Source organism: Rhinoderma darwinii, chromosome 7, assembly GCF_050947455.1.
Source record: "Rhinoderma darwinii isolate aRhiDar2 chromosome 7, aRhiDar2.hap1, whole genome shotgun sequence".
NCBI lineage: Eukaryota > Metazoa > Chordata > Amphibia > Anura > Rhinodermatidae > Rhinoderma > Rhinoderma darwinii.
Window position 1 is genome coordinate 138,936,876 of NC_134693.1, and position 26,676 is coordinate 138,963,551.

General features: G+C 39.8%; 1 protein-coding gene across 2 annotated transcripts in view; it reads left to right on the top strand.

Moving 5' to 3' along the window:
* Window positions 1-26,676, top strand: part of FGD5 (FYVE, RhoGEF and PH domain containing 5) — a 112,601-nt gene that overhangs the window by 42,328 nt on the left and 43,597 nt on the right. For both annotated transcript variants that reach the window (XM_075831832.1, XM_075831833.1), the window contains exons 4-8: window positions 7,407-7,465; window positions 8,855-8,885; window positions 22,328-22,479; window positions 25,559-25,715; window positions 26,259-26,346. In XM_075831832.1, the coding sequence (XP_075687947.1) occupies window positions 7,407-7,465; window positions 8,855-8,885; window positions 22,328-22,479; window positions 25,559-25,715; window positions 26,259-26,346 (487 nt within the window). The remainder of the gene's footprint in view (window positions 1-7,406; window positions 7,466-8,854; window positions 8,886-22,327; window positions 22,480-25,558; window positions 25,716-26,258; window positions 26,347-26,676) is intronic.

Here is a 26,676-nt window from a genome sequence, read left to right on the forward strand (position 1 = left end):
ACGTCTAACTAATCTTCATGTGCTGTGCAATTGAATATAATCTATTGCTCTCTGTTTTCAGCCATTTCAGACTAGGGAATGGACTGACTGTAAGATAGTTTAATGCACTCAGTTGTGTTCCCTGTTATCAGCCATTTCAGGCTGGGGAGAGGTTAACTTTACAACAGGTCGTCTATACAGTCTATTGCTCCCTGTTATCAGGCATTTTGAGTCTGGGAAAGGTTGATTGTTGGACAGGAGAATATAATCTATAGCCCTTGTTATCGGTCACTGAATACAATTTATTTCTCCCTGTTATCAGCCATTTCAGGCTCGGAAGAAGCTGACTGTAGTGTTCTTCAATGGGATAAATGACAGGATGTCCAGAATCCTCCCTGCCCCTATGATCACTACTTTATGTCACGGATCTCTAGTGCTGAAAACCTCCAAAAATATTCACCCTCATTTACATGCAGCGACTTCACACAGTGTATACATTATACATTGTAACAGTGCGTTATTCATGTGTATGGTGAGATACATCTGTCTGCACTTACTATGTTATTGAGTTTTTACTATGAAACCCATGACACTGCCCCTTTATAATCCTGCCGCTCTCTGAGGTTCAGGGGCACTGCCGCCTCTGCACCCGCTATGGCTCCAGCACTGCACTCATCACCTAGTATGCAGATGCTGCGATCTCCCCAGCAGATGTGGCCCTCGCCCCCGTCCTGCAGCTGCACATGTCTTATTGCTACTCCAAGAACGAGAATACAGAGGCTTTCATTGATGGGGATGTCACTGGTACTGGGCACAATGCGCCTTTATGCTCATCCTGCGCCCAAGGTATTAAATGTATTGTGTGTGTGTACATGTGTGTGTGTGTGTGCGTGCGTGCGTGCGTGCGTGCGTGCGTGTGTGTGTGTTTGTTTGTTTGTCATAGCTTTTCTTTTAAATGACCAGGAAAACTTTTATCTAGATCGGATGCTGGAGAACTACAAGTATTATTTTGCCTATGTTTTTGTGTGTATCTTTGTATATATGTGTGTGTGTGTGCATCTTTTTATATGTATCTATGTGTGTGTAAGTACGTACGTGTGTGTGTGTGTGTACCTGTATGTACCTGTGTATGTGTGTATGTACCTATGAATGTGTGTGTGTGTGTGTGTACCTGTGTGTGTGTGTATGTATGTATGTATTTATGTACCTGTATGCGTGTGTGTATGTGTGTGTTCATGTATGTGAGTGTATATGTATTTATGTACCTGTGTGTATATGGAAGTGTGTGTGTGTATGTATGTCTGTGTATATGTAGGTACCTGTGTGTGTGAGTGTACCTGTATGTATGTATGTATGTATGTACCTGTGTGTGTATGCATTTGGGTATGCATGTGTCTGTGCTGATAAATTCTAGATTATCAAATATTCCGGATTATCGAATGGCCATTGAAAAGGATATAAAACTCACATTTTTAGGTTACATTCGGAAGCAGCTGATTATTTTAGAATTTTTGGTGTAAATTTTGAACCGAAAATCCGCAACAAATTACAGTACAATATATATGAACCTTGGCTGCGCATTTAAGGCCATTCTATAGATTTCCAGATCTGTTTACATGCCCTCTATGTTGCAAATTTGCTGCAGATTTTCGCCATGTATTTCCTCCTTTGCAATGTAAATAAAATCAGTGGCAAATCCACAGCAAAATCTGCATGTAAAGCCGTTCCATATATGTGTTTGTTACAGGTAAATGCTGGATTATCAGATTTGCTGGAGTTATTAGATGTTGGATTAAAGGCATTTCACTGTAAATCGGAGTGCTGTATATACAGTAATGAAGCAGGAGTAGATTATACATTTCCTTCTTTCATATCGCTTCATACCTAGGCAGGAATTTGTATTTATCCAGAATGTTTTATTTTGGGGGTAAATTCCCTTCAGGTCTCCTATACTCTGCTCAGTGATTGTTGCGCCTTTGCTCCGTGTTCGCGGCTTTCGTGCCATAACTTGAGGGGGTAAATTGTGTGTCTGCCGTCTAGCAGGGTCTCGATGTCCAGGCATGAATAATAGATACAGCGTATCACCACGTTTACTTATACGGAGCGGTGACCCATCCTTCACCGCCTGTCACGCTGTTATTACGTTATTGCTCCGGAGTCAGCACTCTGTGGGCTCTTTGGAGAAGCTGTTACCTTCCAGGTTAATGCACAATGTGCCGGGGAAGGATATTTCTAAGTGACAGGCAGCCATAGGACTCGCCCGTCAATAGGTCTGAAGCTCGTGGACTCTACATAGGATGCAGATACTTTATATCAGTGCTACGTAGAGGTTCTGACCCAGCTTTCCCAGACTCCTGAATGCCAAACCTGCTTAGTTATATTGTCACAGACAGACATGTATATGATAATGGCCGTCCATGCGGCAGCTATCGGCCCCTGAAGATAGAGAGCGCAGTCATGGATGGTCCTATCCTCTTTGCTTTTAGGGAGCACGGACTCCCCTGTCTATAGGCACTGCCGTACCTCCCAACATTTAAATCCCCATTTTCAGAACATTTTAAGCCCCGCCGCCGATGTGCCCAGGAATGCCCATTTTTGGCTTCATTAGCAAATGCCCAGTCATTATGACGACCGTTTTATGGACCGGGACGGTTGTTGGGCATGGGCGCTGCAATCATAGAAAATGTAGGAGGGGGATCACCACTGGGGTAAAGGAAAGGGGGGGGGCAAACAAGGATCCAAATCTTCTGTCCCCTCCCTAAGGGACAGCCCTTTTTTGATCCCTACTCTGGTGCCTGATTTCCTCAGTGTGCAATGATACAGGCCCATCCCTATACCTAGGCAGATTTGCCATTCTGGAGTCTTGATGAGCGGCAGTATTGGCCATATTGGTTCTCACCCAACTTTCCCAGATACGGATAACAAGAGAAGACGAAGACACGAGAATTTATACTTACTTTCTTCTTTTGAACTAGATTGTAAGCTCCTATGACCAGGCCCTGATGTAGAAGATGCTCTATTGTGGTATTTGTTGGCAATGAAAGGGTGGCGAGACACTCTATTTTTAATAAATTGTTTTAAACCCCCCCCCGCCCGTCTGAAACTGATAAACAAAAATATCCTTGACTCTCCTTCCCTTCGCTCATACATCATACAGTGCCCCCGGCCGCGGCCCTCTACGTGGTTGTAAATCGCGCAGTCACACAAGGTAATTGGCGGAATTTAATTCAATGTTTTTTTCGCCCACTTAGGGTGCGAATTCCTTTGTAGAATTAGAAAGCAAATAAGACAGAAAATAGCGGCGATCGGTCCTGACCACGTAACAAGTACGATTCCTGCTGGATACAAGTCAACCCGCCCAATGGGATACAGCGCAGAGTTACTCAACTGTTCCTGATGTCCAGGGAAAGTCTATGGTTGCTATATGTATTTTATACACTATATACACCGATGTAGCAGAGCTAAATTCGTCACATGTACTAAAGCTTACTTGGTCAGATGTAGCAGACTGATCTTGTCACATGTACCAGAGATTAGTTTGTCAGATGTTGTAGGGATGTGTTTGTCAGATGTATAAGATTTGTGTTTGTCAGATTTATGGAGCTGCAATTGTCAGATCTAGCAGAGCTGCGTTTGTTAGATTTAGCAGAGCTGCGTTTGTTAGATTTAGCAGGGCTGCGTTTGTTAGATTTAGCAGAGCTGCGTTTGTTAGATTTAGCAGAGCTGCGTTTGTTAGATTTAGCAGAGCTGCGTTTGTTAGATTTAGCAGGGCTGAGTTTGTTAGATTTAGCAGGGCTGCGTTTGTTAGATTTAGCAGAGCTGCGTTTGTTAGATTTAGCAGAGCTGCGTTTGTTAGATTTAGCAGAGCTGCGTTTGTTAGATTTAGCAGAGCTGCGTTTGTTAGATTTAGCAGAGCTGCGTTTTTCAGATCTAGCAGAGCTCTACTTGCCAGCTATAGCAGAGTGTGTCTGATGTATCAGGGCTGGGTGTGTCTGATGTAGCAGGGCTGGGTTTGTCAGATGTAGAAGGGCTGGGTTTGTCAGATGTAGCAGATCTGTGTTTATTAGGCGATTTATCTTCAGCTGAAACAAATCACTTTGGGTCATTACAATGCACTGAATATCGCCTGTATACCAGGACTTTGTTATACACATCTGTGGTTTTACATGGGACTGCAGGTTCTATGGGGTAAACAGGAATTAGGTTGGGATAGAGTAAAAATGTGCTGCACTCGTCTTGAATATCTTTGACGTCCTTCCGATAATAGTAACGCCACCTCCCCACTGAGCGTCCCCCGTGTCGCTGAGGCCTAATGTTCATCACTCGTATCTTCTATCTCTCGTCTTCTAGAAATGTCTCGACTTTACGATGTTCATTTACCAATTATTCCCCGATCTCTCCATGACCTCCACATACCCCCAGCGTTCATTCATTTAATGGCTTCCTGCGTTATCCCAACCAATTCTTTCCCATGTCTCCTCCATCAGATTAAATCCCTATAACTGTAGCGGTAATTCCGCATAACCGCCCCCATAACTGTCTAGGTGCTTTATATAACTGCCCCCAGTGCTGTGGCTATGGAGGGTAAAGAGATTACACAGACGCTGGTGCCTGAGGGGTCCAAAGGGTCTTTCTGCCACATTATAGGGCAGCAAATGATGGTTGGGGGAAGGGCCTGGTACAAATTTTATAATGGGGCCGAGAAGTTTAAAGCTATGATTACCGTAACTTGTCTGATGCTGATGACTATTATTATTATTATTATTATTACCATTATACAGCATGGAATGGAATATAATCACGCCCCTAGTGGCTGGAACCTGGTACTGCACCCACTGCAAATTCTTGCTTATTCTCAATTAATAAATTAGAGCATCACCCCAGTAAATATAAAGTCTCTTATATCAAGTCGTGACATTTTTATTCAGCCAATTCTTAGTTATGTCTGGAGAAGCTGGGTAACAGTCCCACAACCTTGACTTTTTAATGGCAATTCTGCCTATAGTTCTGCAGGGAGACACCAGCTGCCTCTGTATCATCCAACAACTAGGCAGTTTTGCCATTCAGAGGTCTAGGAAAGCTGGATGACAACTTTTATTGGAGATATAATGGCGGTTATATTGGTTGTCACCCAGCTTTCCTGGAAAAAGATATCACTGAGAATCCGATAAATACAAAAAAGGACAACTCAGGGACCCGTGCCAGGTATATATTACAGATCAGTACCAATAATGCACTATTGTGCGGAGAGATTGAAGCTGGTGGCCACTGGCTGCACCTGTAAGGGTTAATGCTGGATGATGTCAGCAGCACTGGGCATTTCCTGCCCTAACATGCCATTAAGGCCACTCCTGACTGCAGAGCCCGGTCTGAGGGCCATGGGATCTGCCGGGTACGAAGACATATCAATCAAAGGATTTTCTCACATGTATACAAGCGGTGGAAGTGGGGCCTCCCCAAGAACTTGGCACAAGCAACAGTGGGGATATGAGGACGTGCGGAGTGCCCAGTGCCCACCTCATTACTACCCAGACGATATGCCAGCCTGGCCACGCTCAGCTCCATTGTTTAAACTGCTGTATAAATAACATGTACTATGTAATATCTATCTATCTATCTATCTATCTATCTATCTATCTATCTATCTATCTATCTATCTATCTATCTATCTATCTATCTATCTCATATCTATCTATCTATCTATCTATCTATCTATCTATCTATCTATCTATCTATCTATCTATCTATCTCTTTTCTCTACACACGTTTACGTTGTTACCTTTTACGGTGTCTCTTTTTCCTAATCATAAGTCATGGATTTATTGTTTGCGTTTTAGGAAGAAATGAAATTTGCCGTCCATGCAATAGTCATATAATCTGTCACTCGGGCAATAAAGGACGCTGTTCCCTGAGACCGTCCTATAAATCTACCGCGGTGTCTGGAGGCGGCTGTGATGTTTGTTGCATATAAGAAAAATATTTACCCCCAATTGTATCTGAGGCAGAAATGTGAACAATATATATATAAGGGAACTCTGTCAGTCCTTTCAGAAAATATTCCTATATCTCAAGATCTTCATATAAAAAGTTACAATTATCAACATTCTTCAAAAATCTCTTTGTATCTAAGCCTATCTTATGTAATACTGTCTGCTGAACTGATGTATCTGAGCCTATCATGTGTGATACTGTCTGCTGAGCTTATGTATCTAAGCCTCTCATGTGTGATACTGTCTGCTGAGCCACTGTATCCAATCCTATCATGTGTGATACGGTCTGCTGAGCCATGTATCTAAGTCTATCGTGTGGTACTGTCTGCTGAGCTGATGTATCTAAGCCTATCATGTGTGATACTGTTTGCTAAACTGCTGTATCTAAACCTATCATGTGTGATACAGTGCTGAGCTGACGTATCCAAGCCTATCATGTGTGATACTGTCTGCTGAGCTGATGTATCTAATCCTATCATGTGTGATACTGTCTGCTTAACTGATATATCTAAACCTATCGTGTGATACTGTGCTGAGCTGCCGTATCTAAGCCTATCGTGTGATACAATCTGCTGGGCTGATGTATCTAATCCTATCATGTGTGATACTGTCTGCTGAGCTGATGTATCTAAGCCTATGATGTGTGATACTGTTTGCTAAACTGCTGTATCTAAACATATCTTGTGTGATACTGTGCTGAGCTGCCGTATCTAAGCCTATCATGTGTGATACTCTCTGCTGGGCTGATGTATCTAATCCTATCATGTGTGATACTGTCTGCTGAGCTGATGTATCTAAGCCTATGATGTGTGATACTGTCTGCTGAGCTGATGTATCTAAGCCTATCATGTGTTTGCGCAATTTTGCTGAGAATGGCCGAAAAATCATGCGACCATTGGCCACTGCAAGTGAGCGGACGCCGCTACGCGGGCTCGCACCCTAATATGTGTTACTGGCTCAGAAATGAACAAACATTTATAAATAATTTCTCATGAATTGACTCGGCCTGCTACTGTTCCTGGAGATAAGGGACACTTAGTACAACAACTCTCATGAGGATCTCCGCTGAGTGGCTTAATGACAAGGACCAGGGGTCAGTCAGGGGTCGTTTTCGCTGCAGATAACAGAAAATCCTTTATCCCGAAAACTGCAATTTAGGACTGATGCGCGCTCAGCAGGACCCATGAGCTGGTCACAGATATCCCCCTCTAACGGTCCAGTCTATGTTTAGCGGATTTGCCTTTCAGGATTCTAGGAAAGCTGCATAACAACTGCTGTGGGAGCCGTGTTGGTTGTCGCTCAGCTTTCCCAGAAAAATAAAACGTTTAACAATCTATATTTTTAGGATTTTTTTTAGGGGAAAGTGACAACTAACCTGTTTTGTATGATGTCGTTGTGGGTATTATCATTGTGACCCATCTCTGATCTCTTATTTAGAAGGATGGTCCGACAAGAGCATTGAATATCGTGGAAGAGCTGGTGACATCAGAGAAAGTGTAAGTACCCGATAATCTGGACCTGGAGATCTACAAACTCTAAAGGAATCTGTAAAACACAGATATAGGATGAGTATCATCTCCAGCGGTTCTATAACTACAACTCCCAGCATGCTCTTAAAACCACCTCAATGCAAATTTGCATAAATTCTGTCCCTTTAGTGCTCAGGTTCTCAGCCCAGTCCCACAAAAACACGTGACTGCTGGCCGATATGTAGTAGTAGTATTCTCGTGATTCAAAGGTTGTAGACTATTGCTCTAATTTTACTATAACTATGCCTGTGTGATAATGATGATTAAAAAAAAATCCGGATACCTGAACAAAAACTGTTCGGGGTCTGTGTCTCTGGGTGGGCAATAAAACTGCTAACTTTGTTTGTTAGATATCCCATGTTTTACTTCTTCCCAGGCTGCAGGTATAGTTTCTATTGAAAGCATTGTAGGAGGAGAAGTTAGCTACTTCCTCCCTCACTGATGTCAACTTTAATCTATACATACCCTTGTTTTTTGAAAACCTCGTCATCATACAGTCTTTAAATGAGGGTGAGGATTCTGGTTTATCCAGCGTGAACAAATAAAAGATTTGGTCACTGATCAAAGATATTTTTTCACACTCCACAGACAGGAATTCAATGAAGATGTCTCCGCATAGTGAGGGAGGTGGGAAAAGGGAGGTCTATCACTGTGATTGACTGTCTGCCAGGGAGACTTGAGAGGGGAGAATAGGTGACCAGGTGACAGAAAAAGCATCCCTATGACAGATAATATGGCTGACAATGGGAGGGGTCAGACAGCTACTTCCTGTCCCAGAAACTGAAGGCAGGAGACGTCTTGAGCGTAAATAGCTACTCTTACATGAGAAAAAGACTGCACATAAGGAATCAGGAGTTCAGGCAAGTTAGAATTTTTGCCTGGGGTACACTCGTTCCTAATCAGGATAAAACTGGTTGCCAGGAGTCGGATCATTGCCACTATGGTCACCTTTAGTAAGTCATGAACATAAAAATATTTCAGACATATACTGTATACACTGTAAAATTGATTTAAGTGGGCACTAAAGGAACCTGATGAATGCCGGATTATCAAATATTCTGGATTATTAGATGTCATAGAGAAAACATAATGTACATATAGGGGCAGAGAGCCATGAGGAAGACAGACAAAAATAAAAATCCAGATTAATATACATATATCACTGCTTAGTTTCACTCATTGGTTGTCTTCTATTTCTCTAGTGTTGGGACATTCCACATAATATTGCAATTCTGTGCTGGATTATCAGACTTTCTGGATTATTGAATGCTGGATTAAAGGAATTCCACAGTATTTTAAATAAATAAATAAATAAGACCATATCACCTTCATTACTACAAATGTTTTTTCTTCCAGGTATGTGGAAATGTTGCGGCGTCTTCTCATGGTGAGTAAATGAGATATGAGATTATCGCATAGCACAGATATTTCTTGCACTGATTCCTCTCCTTTCCTCACCCCATCTCCTGCGTCCCGCACTTCTCCTTGTTCGCGATCATGTGTAATGATGCATCGTCCATGGTGACTATATGTCTTGTCACTGCATTAGCCAATCACAGCACTGTTGATGAAATGTTTCTGCGTTAGGCTTTGATTGGCCGCCACGCGCCTCTGGACTACGTCGTGATCCCGGCTACCTTGAGGCAGTGAACCGTCTGCATAGCCATAGACGTTAAATGGGAGATTTATTAAAACTAGTGCAAAGGAAAAGTGGCGCTGGTGCCCATGGGTACAGCTCTGCAGCATATGTGGCAGCCATATAAATAATAGGCAATAAATAAATAAAAGGAATCGGTTTCTTTCAACCTCCTATATTCTTAGAAGGTAATCTGCTGGTGATGACCATAACAATACACAGGAGATGACACATATAAATAATCAATGTTAAAACACATTCACCAACAGAGAACGCTAAACACATTGTTACATACATAATTAAACGCAGCGTCCCACAAATTGCCACCTATATCATCCACTGGCTTTATCACAGAGCTGAGTGAAGGACGTCCACATCGAGCATAGTCACAGACCTGGGCCCCGAGGAGACCATGCTGTATATTGTACTGGAGGCCGGGGGGAGATAAGAGCGAGATATGAGCAGTGTTGCCGGTCATTTAAAAGAGGGTAAAATGTGCGTTGTCCTGAGGATTGGGATAAGGAAAATCAATGCAGCTGTGGATAGAGACATGGAATATGTTACCATTGTGTTCCTGCAATAGGAGTAAAATATTGATGGCTCTGAGTACAACCATAAAATCATACTGTGCCCTAAGTGCAGGAATATATAACTACTATAATACTGCTCCCTATATACAAGAATATAACTACTATAATACTGCACCTATATACAAGAATATAACTACTATAATACTGCTCCCTATATACAAGAATATAACTACTATAATACTGCTCCTATATACAAGAATATAACTACTATAATACTGCTCATATATACAAGAATATAACTACTATAATACTGCCCCTATATACAAGAATATAACTACTATAATACTGCCCCTATATACAAGAATATAACTACTATAATACTGCCTCTATATACAAGAATATGTCTACTATAATACTGCCCCTTTATACAAGAATATAACTACTATAATACTGCCCCCTATATACAAGAATATAACTACTATAATACTGCCCCTTTATACAAGAATATAACTACTATAATACTGCCCCCAAATATACAAGAATATAACTACTACAATACTGCTCCTATATACAAGAATATAACTACTATAATACTGCTCCTATATATAAGAATATAACTACTATAATACTGCCCCCTATATACAAGAATATAACTACTATAATACTGCCTCCTATATACAAGAATATAACTACTATAATACTGCCCCCTATATACAAGAATATAACTACTATATTACTGCCCCTATATACAAGAATATAACTACTATAATACTGCCCCTATATACAAGAATATAACTACTATAATACTGCCCCTATATACAAGAATATAACTACTATAATACTGCTCCTATATACAAGAATATAACTACTATAATACTGCCCCTATATACAAGAATATAACTACTATAATACTGCCCCCTATATACAAGAATATAACTACTATAATACTGCCTCCTATATACAAGAATATAACTACTATAACACTGTCCCTATATACAAGAATATAACTACTATAATACTGCACCTATATACAAGAATATAACTACTATAATACTGCACCTATATACAAGAATATAACTAATATAATACTGCACCTATATACAAGAATATAACTACTATAATACTGCCCCCTATAAACAAGAATATAACTACTATAATACTGCCCCTATATACAAGAATATAAATACTATAATACTGCCCCTATATACAAGAATATAACTACTATAATACGGCCCCATTATACAAGAATATAACTACTATAATACTGCCCCTATGTACAACAATATAACTACAATAATACTGCCCCTATATACAAGAATATAACTACTATAATACTGTTCCTATATACAAGAATATAACTACTATAATACTGCCCCTATATACAAGAATATAACTACTATAATACTGCCCCATTATACAAGAATATAACTACTATAATACTGCCCCTATGTACAAGAATATAACTACAATAATACTGCCCCTATATACAAGAATATAACTACTATAATACTGCTCCCTATATACAAGAATATAACTACTATAATACTGCTCCCTATATACAAGAATATAACTACTATAACACTGCCCCTATATACAAGAATATAACTACTATAATACTGCCCCCCTATATACAAGAATATAACTACTATAATACTGCCCCTATATACAAGAATATAACTACTATAATACTGCCCCCTATATACAAGAATATAACTACTATAATACTGCCCCCTATATACAAGAATATAACTACTATAATACTGCCCCTATATACAAGAATATAACTACTATAATACTGCCCCCTATATACAAAAATATAACTACTATAATACTGCCCCCTATATACAAGAATATAACTACTATAATACTGCTCCTATATACAAGAATATAACTACTATAATACTGTTCCTATATACAAGAATATAACTACTATAATACTGCCCCTATATACAAGAATATAACTACTATAATACTGCCCCCTATATACAAGAATATAACTACTATAATACTGCTCCTATATACAAGAATATAACTACTATAATACTGCCTCCTATAAACAAGAATATAACTACTATAATACTGCCCCTATATACAAGAATATAAATACTATAATACTGCCCCTATATACAAGAATATAACTACTATAATACTGCCCCATTATACAAGAATATAACTACTATAATACTGCCCCTATGTACAAGAATATAACTACAATAATACTGCCCCTATGTACAAGAATATAACTACTATAATACTGTTCCTATATACAAGAATATAACTACTATAATACTGCCCCTATATACAAGAATATAACTACTATAATACTGCCCCCTATATACAAGAATATAACTACTATAATACTGCCCCCTATATACAAGAATATAACTACTATAATACTGCCTCCTATATACAAGAATATAACTACTATAACACTGCCCCTATATACAAGAATATAACTACTATAATACTGCCCCCCTATATACAAGAATATAACTACTATAATACTGCCCCTATATACAAGAATATAACTACTATAATACTGCCCCCTATATACAAGAATATAACTACTATAATACTGCCCCCTATATACAAGAATATAACTACTATAATACTGCCCCCTATATACAAGAATATAACTACTATAATACTGCCCCTATATACAAGAATATAACTACTATAACACTGCCCCCTATATACAATAATATAACTACTATAATACTGCCCCCTATATACAAGAATATAACTACTATAATACTGCCCCTATATACAAGAATATAACTACTATAATATTGCCCCCTATATACAAGAATATAACTACTATAATACTGCCCCCTATATACAAGAATATAACTACTATAATACTGCCCCTATATACAAGATTATAACTACTATAAGGGCATGCCCCCACGTGGCGGATTTCCTCCGCAACTGTCCGCATCAATGCCGCACAGAATCTGCGTTGCAGATTCTGCTGCGGATCTGCACAAAATGTGCAGTAAATTGATGCGGACTAGCTGCTGCGGACTGCGGTAAAAGTACTTCCCTTCTCCCTATCAGTGCAGGATAGAGAGAAGGGACAGCACTTTCCCTAGTGAAAGTCAAAGAAATTCATACTTACCGGCCGTTGTCTTGGTGACGCGTCCCTCCTTCGGCATCCAGCCCGACCTCCCTGGATGACGCGGCAGTCCATGTGACCGCTGCAGCCTGTTATTGGCCTGTGATTGGCTGCAGCCGTCACTTAGACTGAAACGTCATCCTGGGAGGCCGGACTGGAGACAGAAGCAGGGAGTTCTCGGTAAGTATGAACTTCAATTTTTTTTACAGGTAGCTGTATATTGGGATCGGTAGTCACTGTCCCGGGTGCAGAAACAGTTACTGCCGATCGCAAAACTCTTTCAGCACCCTGGACAGTGACTATTTACTGACGTCTCCTAGCAACGCTCCCGTCATTACGGGAGCCCCATTGACTTCCTCAGTCTGGCTGTAGACCTAGAAATACATAGGTCCAGCCAGAATGAAGAAATGTCAAGTTAAAAAAGCAAAACGCATCCGCAGCACACATAACATGTGCATGACAGCTGCGGACTTCATTGCGGAAATTAGAATCTCCATTGAAGTCAATGGAGAAATTCCGCCATGAGTCCGCAACCAGTCCGCCACTGCTCCGCAACAGACAGAGCATGCTGCGGACACCAAATTCCGCTCCGCAGCCTATGCTCCGCAGCGGAATTTTACGCATCGTCTAAACGAACACTGCTAAATTAAAGTGGAAGTCAATGGAGAAACGGCTCCGCTGCGGATTAACGCTGCGGAGTGTCCGCAGCGGAATTTAAGTGAAATTCCGCCACGTGTGAACCCAGCCTAATACTGCCCCTATATACAAGAATCTAACTACTATAATACTGCCCCTATATACAAGAATATAACTACTATAATACTGCCCCCTATATACAAGAATATAACTACTATAATACTGCCCCCTATGTACAAGAATATAACTACTATAATACTGCATCCTATATACAAGAATATAACTACTATAATACTGCCCCTATATACAAGAATATAACTACTATAATACTGCATCCTATATAGAAGAATATAACTACTATAATACTGCATCCTATATACAAGAATATAACTACTATAATACTGCCCCTATATACAAGAATATAACTACTACAATACTGCCCCTATATACAAGAACAACTACTATAATACTGCCCCTATATACAAGAATATAACTACTATAATACTGCCCCTATATACAAGAATATACCTACTATAATACTGCCTCCTATATACAAGAATATAACTACTATAATACTGCTCCCTATATACAAGAATATAACTACTATAATACTGCTCCTATCTACAAGAATATAACTACTATAACACTGCCTCCTATATACAAGAATATAACTACTATAATACTGCCTCCTATATACAAGAATATAACTACTATAATACTGCTCCCTATATACAAGAATATAACTACTATAATACTGCTCCTATATACAAGAATATAACTACTATAATACTGCCCCTATATACAAGAATATAACTACTATAATACTGCCTCCTATATACAAGAATATAACTACTATAATACTGCCTCCTATATACAAGAATATAACTACTATAATACTGCCTCCTATATACAGGAATATAACTACTATAATACTGCCCCCTATATACAAGAATATAACTACTATAATACTGCTCCTATATACAAGAATATAACTACTATAATACTGCCCCCTATATACAAGAATATAACTACTATAATACTGCTCCCTATATACAAGAATATAACTACTATAATACTACCCCCTATATACAAGAATATAAATACTAGAATACTGCTCCCTATATAGAAGAATATGACTACTATAATACTGCTCCTATATACAAGAATATAACTACTATAATACTGCCCCTATATACAAGAATATAACTACTATAATACTGCCCCCTATATACAAGAATATAACTACTATAATACTGCCCCTATATACAAGAATATAACTACTATAATACTACCCCCTGTATACAAGAATATAACTACTATAATACTGCCCCTATATACAAGAATATAACTACTATAATACTGCCTCCTATATACAAGAATATAACTACTGTACTGCTCCCTATATACAAGAATGTAACTACTATAATACTGCTCCTATATACAAGAATTTAACTACTATAAAACTGCCCCCTATATACAAGAATATAACTACTATAATACTGCTCCCTATATACAAGAATATAACTACTATAATACTGCCCCTATATACAAGAATTTAACTACTATAATACTGCCCCCTATATACAAGAATATAACTACTATAATACTGCCCCCTATATACAAGAATATAACTACTATAATACTGCCCCCTATATACAAGAATATAACTACTATAATACTGCTCCTATATACAAGAATATAACTACTATAATACTGCTTCTATATATATAAGAATATAACTACTATAATACTGCTCCTATATACAAGAATATAACTACTATAATACTGCTCCTATATACAAGAATATAACTACTATAATACTGCTCTTATATACAAGAATATAACTACTATAATACTGCCCCCTATATACAAGAATATAACTACTATAATACTGCCCCCTATATACAAGAATATAACTACTATAATACTGCTCCCTATATACAAGAATATAACTACTATAATACTACCCCCTATATACAAGAATATAAATACTAGAATACTGCTCCCTATATAGAAGAATATAACTACTATAATACTGCTCCCTATATACAAGAATATAACTACTATAATACTGCTCCTATATACAAGAATATAACTACTATAATACTGCTCCTATATATATAAGAATATAACTACTATAATACTGCTCCTATATACAAGAATATAACTACTATAATACTGCTCCTATATACAAGAATATAACTACTATAATACTGCCCCTATATACAAGAATATAACTACTATAATACTGCCCCTATATACAAGAATATAACTACTATAATACTGCCCCCTATATACAAGAATATAACTACTATAATACTTCCCCTATATACAAGAATATAACTACTATAATACTACCCCCTGTATACAAGAATATAACTACTATAATACTGCCCCTATATACAAGAATATAACTACTATAATACTGCCTCCTATATACAAGAATATAACTACTGTACTGCTCCCTATATACAAGAATGTAACTACTATAATACTGCTCCTATATACAAGAATTTAACTACAATAATACTGCCCCCTATATACAAGAATATAACTACTATAATACTGCTCCCTATATACAAGAATATAACTACTATAATACTGCCCCTATATACAAGAATTTAACTACTATAATACTGCCCCCTATATACAAGAATATAACTACTATAATACTGCCCCCTATATACAAGAATATAACTACTATAATACTGCCCCTATATACAAGAATATAACTACTATAATACTGCTCCTATATACAAGAATATAACTACTATAATACTGCCCCCTATATACAAGAATATAACTACTATAATACTGCTCCTATATACAAGAATATAACTACTATAATACTGCTCCTATATACAAGAATATAACTACTATAATACTGCTCCTATATACAAGAATTTAACTACTATAATACTGCCCCCTATGTGTATATTTCCATACACCAGAGTTATATTATATGCAGGTTTTTTTTATATAATTTCTCTGGCCTCTGACTTGATAACATGTTAGAATTGGGGTGTCAGAGTCCTAGGTGCCAAACACGAAGGAATTTCTTTGCGCCTGAACACTGACTTTGTAATGTGTGTTTCCTACGCAGCATATAATGTCACATTATTATTACTGTAATGACTGGGCACCAGGGGCTGACGTCTGCCGTCTCTGTGGGATGTCGCTTTGTGCCAGCTGTTTCATGCTAATTTTCAATGCTGGATCTCTGGTCCTGTATCCTGGCAGAACAAGTCCTGGGCGAGGGTTTGTCGGAGTATCAATGGAGGGTTTATGTGGGTAATAGTTCCTCTGTCCTATTTTGGAATTTCAAGTAGATCGGCCGCGTCCCTTCCTCTGACCTCCCTCATTCATTCCTCTAACCCTCATCTCAGAGCCCAGTTATTGGTTTTTATAATAGAATCAGTCATTACAGCCCAACGTAGAAGAACGTAGGCCGCGTATGGTAATGAAGATGCCATTAATGTGGCAGTGACGAATGGCGGGTTGACAAAGTAGCAGATCCATGTCGCAGAGAGTAAAGCAGTGCTGTTGCCAATAGCAACAGTAGAATCTTTTGCATTGATTTGGTTACAGTCTTGTTGTCGCTGGCAACATCCACATGTTCTTACATATGCACTAACCTACATACATACATACATACATACCTACTGTACATACAGCCTATTCTCATCTGTACTAGTTCTGTTTCCATTCTCTGAAAGCAAGCAGAAAACTTGAAAATGGCACGGAATTAAAGAAAACCCATATAATTTAAAGTGTAGCTCCATTTTTGATAATTCATTTGCAAAGTTAATCTAAATGTAAGTAAATATGTGGTTGACTGGGTTTTCCTCTCATGAGCCACATCATTTCTCATACTCCATTCACATCCAAAGACGCATTCTAAATTCTACCATCTGCTGCTTGGAATGTGTCAACATTGTGCTGATTGATATAATTCTACTAGCTAAGCTATCTGCCATGTACTGTATTTAGACATTACATCTACCACAATGCATCGCAGCAAAGCATGTTCTGTATAGACACTGACGCAGCAGGTGAGCTACAGGAAGATGTGAGGTGCTGCAGCCTGAGACATAACAGGAAACCTGCAGAATTGTGAACGCAGCTTTGGATGTGACTGGAGTATGTTGGATTATTGGGTCTTTTAGTTGAGCTGCACTGGGGCTTCATGCAGTTAATGGGTGTGACAAAATATCTAAATTGTTAATTGAATGTGGTAGTGGCTGGTACCAGGTTTAATGCCACATCCCCTCCCTGTCCTTCCTATGGGCACCAGACGTGGCCAGGACAATGCAAGTTGTCTCAGTTGAATGGCACAGCGTGGGAGTCGGAGGTGCCATTGTACTGGCAGGCTTCCAGGCAGTCAGGTCACGTCTATGGTAGATGTGGGTCCTGCCTCGGCACCGTCTCATCTGCACTGATGTAAGGAGGGCTGGTGACCCGACAAGACCGTTCTCTAGTCATTGTGTCCTTTATGTTTTCACTCTGCCAAGCCTTCATCTCTATAAGCAGGGCAACCCTGAATCTGCATATATCTAGGGGACCCACAATCTAAACCCCCTTTAGGATTGTAACTTTTGGTCACCTGGAAGTCAAGTTAAAATTGGAGGTTACTGTGACTGTTTGTGAGGGAGTGCCAGGTGTAAAGATGACATTTCCTAGAATGCTAATCACTAGAATAAACTCTGAGCAGACACGGAACAAGCAGGTGCTAGGAGATTTCAGCGCTGAAGCCTGCAGAATTGTGAGCGCAGCTCTAGAGTATAATACAGGATGTAACTCTGGATCAGTACAGGATAAGTAATATAATGTATGTACACAGTGACTCCACCAGCAGAATAGTGAGTGCAGCTCTGGAGTACAATACAGGATATAACTCAGGATCAGTACAGGATAAGTAATGTAATGTATGTACACAGTGACTCCACCAGCAGAATAGTGAGTGCAGCTCTGGAGTATAATACAGGATGTACCTCAGGATCAGTACAGGATAAATAATGTAATGTATGTACACAGTGACTCCACCAGTTTTTATTTTTTAATTGGCGCAAGCACTGAACTATATCTTACTGCATCCGGTGTAGCCGCACTGATAGATGTCATGTGCCTGAATTCAATGATTGCATAGATAGATAGATATGAGATAGATAGATATGAGATAGATATGAGAGATAGATAGATAGATAGATAGATAGATAGATAGATAGATAGATAGATAGATTGATAGATAGATAGATATGAGATAGATAGATAGATAGATAGATAGATAGATAGATAAATAGATAGATAGATATGAGATAGATAGAAGATGGCTGGACCATTGTACTAAACAATCCCTGAGACACACAGCTCACGATCACGGGGATTGCTGTGCCTGTTGCAGCATGAAATAGACGGTTTTGTTGTATTATCGCCTTTTATTACGTCTGCAGCAACATAAAATAAGTTCAGGGAAGGTCATATTGTCCAGAAGAGTCTTGTATTTGTCTCTGGGGGAGATAAGCGGTGATATTATCCAATCGCGTTGCTGGGAGTGGGTGATTGATGAGCTAGTCTGGTGTTACTCTGTAGAGCAAGGACTGCAGAATTCATGCATAAGGGTCTTAAAGAGACATATACGGAGACTATAGAGCCGCTCTGGGGCACCTGCGAACAGGGGAAGGGGCACCTGCCAGTATAAGCGTCTATACCAGCAAAAGAGTAGGGTCTTACAGCGGATAATGTAATATTCATTACCATGAGAGCCGGGCAGGAGCGCAGGGGTAATTATCGGAATTCTATACATAGTATCCCTGGTTGTCATCGCCGGTGGAAATAATCAGATCAATTAAATAATTAAATACGTTGAAAATAGGTGTTCTGTTAACTGATCCTATAAATCCGCCGCACAATCCTATAACCGCTCCGCTAACTGCCTTTAGAAGTCCCCTAACTGCTTTTATCATCAGGACCATTTTTTCTGCTGATTTAACTCTTCTCCATATTAAACCACTTAAAGTGGAAATCCGCCTTAAGTGATCTCCTGACAAGTCTACATATCAGCAGGGGGGATTTCAGCTAAAACGAAGGGAAAAAGCCTCAGTGGAACGGCGGGGCTCCTCTTGGACATTAATGGTGGCCATATTGGATGTCACCCAGCCTTCTATAAAGCAAACCTGCCAAATTAGAGCCCAAGTTACAGGATTCCAATGCAAAATCTGTATCGGGGCCCCCACCTACCATGAGCCATTTAATATCCTGGTGTATTCTTATGGGATGAAGCAAAGATAAAAATGCGGCCCCTTTCAGCAGCTGCTTGACACCACTACACAGATTGATGGAAATGTGTCAGTGGGTCAATTACAGATTTAGTTGTATTTTTATCATTGACCTTCATAGGACAGGACGGGGCATTTACCCCCTTTGTTTATAATATTGCGCGCTCCTTCCACGATCCAATTACGGTTGTTGATTGATTAAGACGCAAAGATTCTCACTTGACCCCCCAGACCAGGAATCCTCAGGGACATTAGACCTGAGAGCGACGATTACTGTGTATCTATATTCATAAAGTAGAAGACACTTTGCCTTTAATATTTTCTTGGCAGGGGTTAGAGGTCATCCCTGCGCAAATCTCACTATATTCCAGGAAAAACTGAGCGTGAAGTCAGCGTGGAGTCAGCGTGAAGGTCGGCAAATTGCAGTTACATTATTCCCAGTCCCCACCTTACATTCCACTACAAATACAGAAAGAAATGTATAGCAGGAAGGACGGCCGCTTCCTGAATTCCACGCCGCTCATGTGACATTTCCGTACGTCCTGGTGATTTTGTGAATCTGCATTTAGGACAATGGGCTGTTCTTGGTAATGGAGGAATTTGCGGCCCTCATGGTGTATAGAGACATTGATTTTTCTGCGTCTCCGTATATATATTAAAGCGTTATTCCGATTGGATTGGTGATAACTGTTAGATCAGTGGGGGTGCAACCGCTAAGACCCGCTTTATTCGCCAGAATGGAGGTCCAATGTCCCTTGGGTCCCCAAGCCGCAGGACTGCTTGTCAGGAGGAGATGAACAGAGCAATTCCGGATGGAAAATACGCAGCAATTCTATTACGGGTGAACAAGCCCTTACGGCTGTGGAATGAGACACACGTGATCCCCGTTCTGGCGATCCTAGTGGTCAGACCCTCACCGATCTAACAGTTATCACCTATCCAGTGGATAGGTGATAACTTGTTACAGCCAGATTACCCCTTTAAATAACTTCCACTGGAAACTTGACGATCAGTGATGTTCTAGATTATGGGGTACTACAGGTCTCCACATGCCCTATAGGGGGCGTTCTAATATAGAAGGATTGAATGGCTGCAGCACAAAGCTATATGATATAAAATATCATGCGCTGACATTGACAGGCCTCTGATTGGTTGCCATGAGGAACCCTATTGTTTATAGTTTACATCCTACTATTACTAATTTCCTTATATTTACACTTAGAATTTTATAATAAAAAGTTCTCCAACTTTCTGTGTTTCAATTCCTCACCATTTTTAAGTTCTTAGTTTGCTGTCATTGAATAGGAACACTCTTGTTTACATTCAGCAGTTGAAAATCTGTACAGCCCCAATACATCTCACAGCTGAAGGTTTGCTACAGTTGTATTCAGTCTAGACAATCCTCTGTAAGATAAACAGTGAGAACTCCAGACTGATACATTTTACCTGCTCTGATACATTGTAGCAAACTATCGGGACAGGAAAGAGATTTATTCTTCTGTTGAGCTTCGTTTACAGAGTATTGTCTAGGTCTGTACAGGTTTTCAGCCTCTGATTGTAAACTAAAATGTTCCAATTCACCGACAGCAAGCAGAGTTTTTGAAAATGGTAAAGAATTGTAAGACAAAGTATATTAGAAAATTGCAGAACTGTTCATTATACAATGATGAGACTTTATTTACATATGACTGTGGCAATATTTCTTGCAGTGCTCCTGTTATGAGTTTTAAAGGGGCAGTACACCTAAATGTATGATTCCCAGAAGTATTGGGACCGCAGTTCTGTACTGGGATATTTCTGTCCCTGGAATTCTTTAATATAATGCCTTCTGAGGTCTGTCCTGTTGTTATTCTTCACATACACGTAGCCGTTCCCTCTGTTATGATATATTTACTGTGTTTGACTGTAAGCGAGGGTTCTCCATGCAGATAAAATGTCTTTAAACGCTCCGCACCCTGCGCGTCTCGGGGGAAATTTGTCAGCTGTTTCGTGTCCAACCAGTTAATGCTTTATGGATTTCTTGAGCAAATGAGATGCTGGAACTGTTCTCCTAACCTGGGGCCTAATGGGCAATTGTGGCGTGGCATAAAGCAGCATGACAACCGCGCCACCAAGGTTGGTGGAGGCCCCTGGGTACAAAAAATTAGTCGGGGGCCCCTCCTAGGTAACCGTGTCATATAATGCATGTCTATCTTAAAGGAACACACCAGACGCAACTAAGTGCAGGACATAATGCGACGGTGCTTGACTTCTATGATGTTCTACCCTTGATGTTCTTTGCATCCCTATGTCATACTCCACCCCTCAGACCTCGGGCATAACACAGTGTTTAACCAGGATTGTTCTTTTTAAGATGCCAACAATCTAATCTTTTGGGCAGGTTGGATTTGAGCATGCAGGTGTCGGCCCCTTGGGTGAGGAGGCCCCTGGCACTTGCCCCTTTTCCCTTCTCTATAATCCAGCACAATGGTAGATCATTCCAGTTCTGCTCATTTTTGGGCAATTCCCTGAAGTCTTCACTTTATCTGATTCAAGATGTATTTTTAATGAAATTAGTGGATAAAGACGGAGCCAGGTGGAGAGGAGAGTGGGAGTTGGAGTAGCCCAATGAAAATAATTTATTTCTTACCCTTCCAGGAATTCCATGCATTAATGCTCAGGGTACTCGGCAATGAGGAAGAAGATGAGGAGGAAGAGCTGAGGCTACGGCATGGATTGAGTCAATTGCAGTATATCTACCTATTACATGAAGAAGTTCTGGAGGAACTGGAAGAAAGAATAAAGCATTGGTGAGTGCTGGGACCTTTTTTTAATTTAATGGTATCAGGAAGACTAAAAGAGTGAGAACTCTACAAACTTTGCTCAGATTGGGTGTCACTGCCATTTAGCCACATGACAGTACAGCCTGTATTATACTCCAGAGCTGCACTCACTATTCTTCTGGTGGAGTCACTGTGTACATACATTACATTACTTATCCTGTACTGACCCTGAGTTACATCCTGTATTATACTCCAGAGCTGCACTCACTATTCTGCTGGTGGAGTCACTGTGTACATACATTACATTACTTATCCTGTACTGATCCTGAGTTACATCCTGTATTATACCCCAGAGCTGCACTCACTATTCTGCTGGTGGAGTCACTGTGTACATACATTACATTACTTCTCCTGTACTGATCCTGAGTTATATCCTGTATTATACTCCAGAGCTGCACTCACTATTCTGCTGGTGGAGTCACTGTGTACATACATTACATTACTTGTCCTGTACTGATACTGAGTTACATCGTGTATTATACTCCAGAGCTGTACTCACTATTCTGCTGGTGGAGTCACTGTGTAAATACATTACATTACTGATCCTGGGTTACATCCTGTTTTGTGAAGTTACTTTCCCATACATAAGATGACTGTGCAGAGCCTGGTGTAAAGACAACAATTTCCATAATGAAAATCACCAGTGTAAGCTCTGTGCAGACCTTGAACAAGCAGGAAATGCCGAGACATTTCAGCACTGAACTCTGCAGAATAATGCATCTCTGTATTATAATACAATAATACAGGCTGTGACCTAGGATCAGCACAGGATGAGTAATGTAATGTATGTACACAGTGACTCCACCAGCAGAATAGTGAGTGCAGCTCTGGAGTATAATACAGGATGTAACTCAGGATCAGTGCAGGATGAGTAATGTAATGTATGTACACAGTGACTCCACCAGCAGAATAGTGAGTACAGCTCCGGAGTATAATACATGATGTAACTCCGGATCAGTACAGGATAAGTAATGTAATGTATGTACACAGTGACTCCACCAGCAGAATAGTGAGTGCAGCTCTGGAGTATAATACAGGATGTAACTCAGGATCAGTACAGGATAAGTAATGTAATGTATGTACACAGTGACTCCCAGCAGAATAGTGAGTGCAGCTCTGGAGTATAATACAGGATGTAACACCGGATCAGTACAGGATAAGTAATGTAATGTATGTACACAGTGACTCCACCAGCAGAATAGTGAGTGCAGCTCTGGAGTATAATACAGGATGTAACTCCGGATCAGTACAGGATAAGTAATGTAATGTATGTACACAGTGACTCCACCAGCAGAATAGTGAGTGCAGCTCTGGAGTATAATACAGGATATAACTCAGGACCAGTACAGGATAAGTAATGTATGTACACAGTGGCTCCACCAGCAGAATAGTGAGTGCAGCTCTGGAGGATAATACAGGATGTAACTCAGGATCAGTACAGGATAAGTCATGTATGTACACAGTGACTCCACCAGCAGAATAGTGAGTGCAGCTCTGGAGGATAATACAGGATGTAACTCAGGATCAGTACAGGATAAGTAATGTATGTACACAGTGGCTCCACCAGCAGAATAGTGAGTGCAGCTCTGGAGTATAATACAGGATGTAACTCAGGATCAGTACAGGATAAGTAATGTAATGTATGTACACAGTGACTCCACCAGCAGAATAGTGCGTGACGCTCTGGAGTATAATACAGGATGTAACTCAGGATCAGTACAGGATAAGTAATGTAATGTATGTACACAGTGACTCCACCAGCAGAATAGTGAGTGCAGCTCTGGAGTATAATACAGGATGTAACTCAGGATCAGTACAGGATAAGTAATGTAATGTATGTACACAGTGACTCCACCAGCAGAATAGTGAGTGCAGCTCTGGAGTGTAATACAGGATGTAACTCAGGATCAGTACAGGATAAGTAATGTAATGTATGTACGCAGTGACTCCACCAGCAGAATAGTGAGTGCAGCTCTGGAGTATAATACAGGATGTAACTCAGGATCAGTACAGGATAAGTAATGTAATGTATGTACGCAGTGACTCCACCAGCAGAATAGTGAGTGCAGCTCTGGAGTATAATACAGGATGTAACTCAGGATCAGTACAGGATAAGTAATGTAATGTATGTACGCAGTGACTCCACCAGCAGAAAAGTGAGTGCAGCTCTGGAGTATAATACAGGATGTAACTCAGGATCAGTACAGGATAAGTAATGTAATGTATGTACGCAGTGACTCCACCAGCAGAATAGTGAGTGCAGCTCTGGAGTATAATACTGGATATAACTCAGCATCAGTACAGGATAAGTAATGTAATGTATGTACACAGTGACTCCACCAGCAGAATAGTGAGTGCAGCTCTGGAGTGTAATACAGGATGTAACTCATGATCAGTACAGGATAAGTAATGTAATGTATGTACACGGTGACTCCACCAGCAGAATAGTGAGTACAGCTCTGGAGTATAATACAGGATATAACTCAGGATCAGTACAGGATAAGTAATGTAATGTATGTACACAGTGACTCCACCAGCAGAATAGTGAGTGCAGCTCTGGAGTATAATACAGGATGTAACTCAGGATCAGTACAGGATAAGTAATGTAATGTAATGTATGTACACAGTGACTCCACCAGCAGAATAGTGAGTGCAGCTCTGGAGTATAATACAGGATGTAACTCAGGATCAGTACAGGATAAGTAATGTAATGTATGTACACAGTGACTCCACCAGCAGAATAGTGAGTGCAGCTCTGGAGTATAATACACGATGTAACTCAAGATCAGTAGAGGATAAGTAATGTATTTACAAAGTGATTCAGTCTTTATAATGGAGTGCAGAGTAATTAAGCCATTACAATTCATATTTGTAGCTGTAACCCGCCATGACTAATATAAAGATATGAAGACATGTTAAAAAGTTAAAGGGCTCCTCCAGGATGCTCCATCTTTTATAATACCCCCCATCCCCACTTGTCCTATTGTCTATACCTCAGTTTCTCTGTAATCATGATAGAAATCAATAGAACTTTTTCTATTCAAAGGGAGGAAAACCAGAAAATTGCAGATGTGTTTTTAAGCCGGGAATCCAAATTCCAGCACCACACGGCCTTTATTGTGGCTTTTGATAAGACAACAGCTGCCCTAGAAGATTGTAGTCACAAAATCCCCCAGGTCTCCGCAGTCATAAGAGACTTTGAGGTGAGTTCTACAATTTGAATAGTCATTGATAGGACCTCAGTGATCAAAACTGACGACCTTGCCCAAAGCAACCAATCAGAGATCAGCTTTCATTTCTTAAAGGGGTAGCATGCCCCCCAACTGGATTGCCCAGCGAAACGAGTCTCAAAGGGACTGTGGCTTATGCAAATGTGTCCCCAAAGTGGGCATGGTAGTAGTAGTAATTGCTAAAATTCCATTAAATATTAGTCCTTGGGTTGCCCTCTTGTCCCATTTGTATCTGCTTCTGGGATAGTTGGGTAATAGCCAGCATGGCTGCCACAGAGGTTGTCACTCAGCTTTACTGTGCACTGCAATTACAGATCAGCCTTTTTAGGGAGTGATTCATCCTCCGCCCGCAGATTTGCCATTCAGGACTTTAGGCAAGCTGAGTGACGGCCCGTCTCGGGCTTTACTTGCAGCTTTATTTGTTACCACCCAACTTTCCTATAAACTAATGGCTTAAATATACCCATAATAACACTAAAACTTTTCATTTTTCTCTTTTACTATTCTGGAGAACAGAGGAACTTCCAGCGCGGACAATCGAGCATTAAACACGAACTAGTGAAAGTGGTGCAGAGAATCTTCCAATATCACATGATCCTCACAGGTAAGACACTTCTTTTAAAGGATATGTCCACCGTTAAGTTTTTTTTTTTATTATTGCTCCATTGCATCTAAAATAAAAAAGGAAGCAATTTCGCAAATCGTCTTGATTTTATATCTCCTACCGTTTTATGTATACAGCCCTCGTGTAGTCCTATGTGTCTCCACGGTTACAGACTACAAATAAACGCTGTGTGTAGTCGGATTCTGCATTCATGTATTACTCCACTATCTCTGCTCCCTTTTAATGCAAATATACAGACATAGTATGACCTGCAGAGGTGCTGTCTACAAAAAAAAACGGGAGATTTTTAATCAAGACCATTTCCAAAGT